Genomic DNA, 6000 nt, shown 5'->3' on the forward strand with positions numbered 1-6000 from the left:
ACACGTTCCACAGCGTTCTTCTTTGTAGGGCACACAATATCTTCAACTCCTTCTCGCGGTAATAACAAAAAAAAAACTAAATTATTGGTGATAAAAACGTCGAACTACTGCCTGTAGTGAAAGCAACGACTCAAAGAAGAAGTCTCGCTAGCTTCTACAACGTTGCACTTGATCTGTGAAGGTTAGGAAAGCCCAGAGAGATTAACATAGAAAGGTTCGCTTTAATGAAATAACCTCAATAGAACTGCTGATATATATATATATATATATATATATATATATATATATATATATATATATATATATATATATATATATATATATATATATGCGGCGATGGCGTAGTGTTAGAACATCCGCCTCGCAGTGCGGCGATGGCTAAGTGGTTAGAGCATCCGCCTCGCATGCAAGAGGTCCGTGGTGTCAAATCCCGGTACCGCGCAGTTTCCAACCGGATTTTAAAAAAATCCGCGTGTTGATGGAACTGCATTGAGAGGCCTGGGGTGCGGCCTCACCGGCAAACACCGCCGAGAACGCACTCCCTCACCAGAGAAGGATTGGCCACCCTGGTGCAGTATCTAGCCACTACCTCCCACATGCTTACGTCAAATAACTCACGGCCCTCAGTCCCCAGCAGCTGCGAAGCAACTGACCACGGCGGCGGTCAGATCTGCAACGCAGCAGAGGGTGCTAAGAATCTCTGGATCCGGACAGGCCGCCATTGGAACCTGAACTTGGCAACGTTTAACGCTAGAACCTTATCTAGTGAGGGAAGTCTAGCTGTACTATTCGAGGAGCTAGAGAGTGTTAAATGGGATATAATAGGGCTCAGTGAGGTTAGGAGGAGAAATGAGGCCTATACGGTGCTACAGAATGGGCACGTCCTTTGCTACAGAAGCTTGGCAGACAGAAGAGAACTGGGAGTGGGGTTCCTAATTCACAGAAACATAGCTGGCAACATAGAGGAATACTATAGCATTAATGAAAGGGTGGTAGGTATCGTAATTAAACTGAATAAAAGATACAAGATGAAGGTAGTACAAGCTTACGCGCCTACATCCAGCCATGATGACGCTTCAGTTGAAAGCTTCTATGAAGATGTGGAATCGGCAATGAGTAAGATAAAAACACAGTATACTATAGTGATGGGCGACTTTAATGCAAAGGTAGGGAAGAAGCAGGCTGGAGACCAGGCCGTAGGAGATTATGGCATCGGTACTAGAAACGCCAGAAGAGAGCTACTAGTAGAATTCGCAGAACGCAATAATTTACGGATTTTGAATACCTTCTACCGAAAACGAGAAAACCGCAAGTGGACATGGAAGAGCCCTAATGGCGAAAATAAGAACGAAATAGACTTTATAATGAGTGCACACCCTGGAATCGTGAAGGATGTGGAAGTGATTGGCAAGATACGATGCAGTGACCACAGAATGGTACGGTCTAGAATTCGCCTAGACTTGAAGAAGGAACGACAGAAACTGATACGCAAGAAGCCAATATATCAGCTAGCACTGAGAGGGAAAGTACAGGAATTCAAAGTGTCGCTGCAGAACAGGTACTCGGCTATTAGTGAGGAAACCAACCTTAGCGTAGATACAATGAATGATAATCTGACGAGTATCATTACGGAGTGTGCAGTGGAAGTTGGAGGCAGGGTAGTAAGACAGGACACTGGCAAGCTTTCCCAGGAAACGAAGAACCTAATTAAGAAGCGTCAAATCATGAAAGTGTCAAGTACAACAGACAAAATAGAACTGACAGAGCTTTAGAAGTTGATTAATAGACGTAAGGTATGCGATGTAAGAAGGTATAACATGGAGAGAATTGAACACGCTCTGAAAAACGGAGGAAGCGTCAAAGCATTGAAGAGAAAACTTGGGATAGGCAAAAGTCAGATGTATGCACTAAGGGACAAAGAAGGCAAAATAACTAGCAATATGGATAGGATAGTTAAAATAGCGGAGGAGTTTTACAGAGATCTGTACAGTTGCCGAAACAACCACGACCCTAATACTATAAGAACTAGCAGTAACCCAGATTACACCCCACCAGTAATGATAGAAGAAGTCAGAAAAGCTTTGGAAAGCACGCCAAGAGGCAAAGCTGCTGGTGAGGATCACGTAACATCAGATCTGCTGAAAGATGGAGGACAGATTGTGTTAGAAAAACTAGCCACCCTGTTTACCAGGTGTCTCCTGGCGGGAAGAGTACCAGAGTCTTGGAAGAACGCTAACATCATCTTATACATAAGAAAGGAGATTACAAGGACTTGAAGAATTAACAGGCCGATCAGCTTGCTCTCTGTAGTATACAAGCTATTTACAAAGGTAATTGCTAACAGAGTAAAGAAAACATTAGAATTCAATCAACCAAAGGAACAAGCAGGATTTCGAACAGGCTACTCAACAATTGACCACATTCATACTATCAATCAGGTAATAGAGAAATGCTGATAGTATAACCAACCACTATACATAGCCTTCATAGATTACGAGAAGGCGTTTGATTCAGTAGAAATGTCAGCCGTCATGCAAACACTGCGGAATCAGGGCGTAGATGAAGTATGTATAAACATTCTGGAAGAAATCTACAGGGGATCAACTGCTACCATAGTGCTTCATAAAGAAAGCAACAGAATACCAATCAAGAAGGGTGTAAGGCAGCGGGACACAATTTCCCCAATGCTGTTTAACGCGTGCTTACAGGAGGTTTTCAGAAGCCTAGAATGGGAACAGTTAGGGATAAGAGTCAATGGAGAGTACCTTAGTAACCTTCGCTTCGCCGATGACATTGCATTGCTGAGTAACTCAGGGGACGAATTGCAACTCATGATTACGGAGTTAGACAAGGAGAGCAGAAAGGTGGGTCTTAAAATTAATCTGCAGAAAACGAAAGTAATGTACAACAACTTCGGCAAGGAGCAGCGCTTCGAGATAGGTAATAGTGCACTTGAAGTTGTCAAAGACTATGTCTACTTAGGGCAGGTAATAACCGCAGAGCCGAACCACGAGATTGAAGTAACTAGAAGAATAAGAATGGGGTGGAGCACATTCGGCAAGCACTCTCAAATTATGACAGGTAGATTGCCACTATCCCTCAAGAGGAAGGTATATAACAGCTGTATCTTGCCGGTACTTAGCTACGGAGCAGAAACCTGGAGACTTACAAAGAGGGTTCAGCTTAAATTGAGGACGACGCAGCGAGCTATGGAAAGAAAAATGGTAGGTGTAACCTTAAGAGACAAGAAGAGAGCAGAGGGGATTAGGGAACAAACAGGCGTTAAGAATATCATAGCTGAAATCAAGAAGAAGAAATGGACATGGGCAGGGCATGTAGCACGTAGACAGGATAACCGCTGGTCATTAAGGGTAACTGACTGGATTTCCAGGGAAGGGAAGCGGGTTAGGGGGAGACAGAAGATCAGGTGGGCAGATGAGATTAAGAAGTTTGCGGGTATAAATTGGCAGCAGCAAGCACAGGACCGGGTTAACTGGCGGAACATGGGAGAGGCCTTTGTGCTGCAGTGGACGTAGTCAGGCTGATGATGATATATATATATATATATATATATATATATATATATATATATATATATATATATATATATATATATATATATATATATATATATATATATATAAGGGAAAGAAGTGTATACCTAAGGGCTCGTTTTTCTGTGTTTTAACACAATATTAATGACATCTAACAGACTGTAATGCCAAGGAATGCACAGGGGAAGTGATTAGAACCAATAGAATGTGAATAAAAAGAAAGAAAAGTGGATGAAAACGGCTGGGTATTTTTTCATCCACTTTTCTTTCTTCTTATTTACATTCCATTGGTTTTATTAAGTTCTCCTATATATATATATATATATATATATATATATATATATATATATATATATATATATTTATATATATATATATATATATATATATATAACTTGAAAAGAAAAGAGACACAACTTAGCGGTTGTCTTAGTTTTATTTTCAATGGTTTCAACCAGTGACAAAGGCCAGTCCAAGATCGAAAGCCCATATATATAGAGGTCGGCTGTTCTTATTCTTATTCTGCTCATAGACTTACTCTCCTCCAGCCAGGTATGAGCCCGTGCCAGAGCACAGTTTTATTCATCAATACACTAGGCCACGTCACGTGCATACATTCCTCCCACAGATGGCTTTTCTCAGGCGGTGGTTGCCTCTTCGAAGATGAAACTATAAAAGACCTAGGCCTTGAATCACCACAGGTAGAATCAAGGCCTCTGGGGGGCGCCATTGGCTGTCTCGCCGAGGCCGGTCGCAGCCACGATGCTTCTTGCTTTGAAATTTGGGTGAAGACGGTTCTGGTAAACGCTATTGAATATGTCGTGCGGGTCGTTGCAGGCAAATTTTGCTTAAGGAATTACGCCGGCGACTTCGTACAGGTTGTTATTCTTGGCCTTGATGGCTTGATGAAGGAACCTCTGCCCTACAACGCTCTCCTGTTCCACGGCCGCGAGGAAGTAAGGTGCTGTCTGATGGTCTTGTACCCCGGAGTTTATGCAGGTCAACGCCACTATGGCTGTACATTTCGCTGCCGTCGCCAGAGTTGAACGAATGCCACATCTTGCTCTTCCGTGCGCGCTGGTCGCCGTCTGGCCGATTCAAGTCGAATCCCCCGTTAATGCAGACTACCTCGTGGTGATCCGCATGAAATGCACTTCCCGTCATTGCTAGCAGTGCCACACGCCAGAGCGTCGGAAGGACTGATGCAGTCTTCATTTGTATCTGGTGCATCGCTAGTTTCAGCGAAAGTGCGGTGGACAGATGTCATCAAAAAAGGCATGCCTTTCTTAAGTGTGTCGTCGGCAGCCATAGATTTATTGAGAGAAGCACTCACACACTCGGTCAATGACTGCCATGACGTAGGCAGGCCTCAATCTGGCTGGTTGCTAAGGTTGTTCTTGTTGCTGGACGTCTGTCACTGTGGTCGTTTAACTGGGGATTCCAGAGACGAGAAAATGTTCCGTGTCCAGCAGCAGAGCTTTACTCGGCCACCATCTATCATGAGCTAAACCTTACCTGACAAGAGGCAATCAGCACCCAAAACCTTGTCAAGGTGCAAGCCCTCGAGGATAGCAACGTCGGCAAGGAACGCTCCCGGTTACAGTGTGTATTTCCAGATTCAGTGCACCAACCGGCAACGCACCCCCGCAAAGGCCACTCAAAGGTGCACCAAAGAAAGCCTGCAGGGGGCTACCTGGGCATGGCGTCAATGCAGCGCAGTTAGTGGAGCTTCTGTTTGTACACAAACTGCCGCGAGCTCACCGATTCTGTCAACGCGGTATCGTAGGAAGCCTCCTTGGCAACTTCTCACTTACCGCCACTGCCACCCCCGTTCGGGGACGGCATCTAGTCCTCCTCTGCGGCTCCTGACTACCGCACCCATACCTGTCTACGACAAGCGACGTCGGCCACGCGTACTCGGACATGAACCCCGCTGCCGTTAGTTCCGGGACTACCGCGCACTCCGTTTTCACGATCCAGGACATCGCCGCTGCACTGAGCACTGCGATGGCCACATTTTGTGCGGCCACCTCCAAACGCTCCCCGGCTGGCTCACCCGACGATGCAGCGCAGATCATGCGCGCTGCCAAGCGCCTGTCGCAAAACCTGACCAGTTAATCGTCTGGCAACTGCTAGTCTTGTAAGTGCCGGGGTCTCTGTATCTTCCGCGGACTCCACCTCTGGACCGGTTTGCTCAGGTTGCTCACTATACTACCTCCCGAATGTCATGTGGACGACATTACGGCTATCTAAGGAGCTGGTCCACTTTGGGGATGGAATCTACGGATCATGCCAAACCACATTACCATCAGCGGCTGCATGGGAACTACCGGAGTTCTAAGGTTTCTAGGACGACGTATTTCTCTCGGCCCTGCAATGGTGGTCATGTGGCTAAGGTACTCGGCTGCTGACCCGAAGGTCGCGGGATCGAATCCCGGCTGCGGCG

General features: G+C 45.5%; 1 protein-coding gene across 1 annotated transcript in view; it reads left to right on the forward strand.

Annotated features, from left to right (window-relative positions):
- Window positions 1-5672, forward strand: part of LOC142775089 (uncharacterized) — a 28266-nt gene extending 22594 nt beyond the window's left edge. Inside the window, exons 2-3 of the mRNA XM_075876410.1 lie at window positions 4392-4510; window positions 5535-5672. Of these exons, the coding sequence (XP_075732525.1) occupies window positions 4392-4510; window positions 5535-5672 (257 nt within the window). The remainder of the gene's footprint in view (window positions 1-4391; window positions 4511-5534) is intronic.
- Window positions 5673-6000: the final 328 nt, after the last annotated feature.

This window comes from Rhipicephalus microplus, chromosome X, assembly GCF_043290135.1.
Source record: "Rhipicephalus microplus isolate Deutch F79 chromosome X, USDA_Rmic, whole genome shotgun sequence".
Taxonomy (NCBI): Eukaryota; Metazoa; Arthropoda; class Arachnida; order Ixodida; family Ixodidae; genus Rhipicephalus; species Rhipicephalus microplus.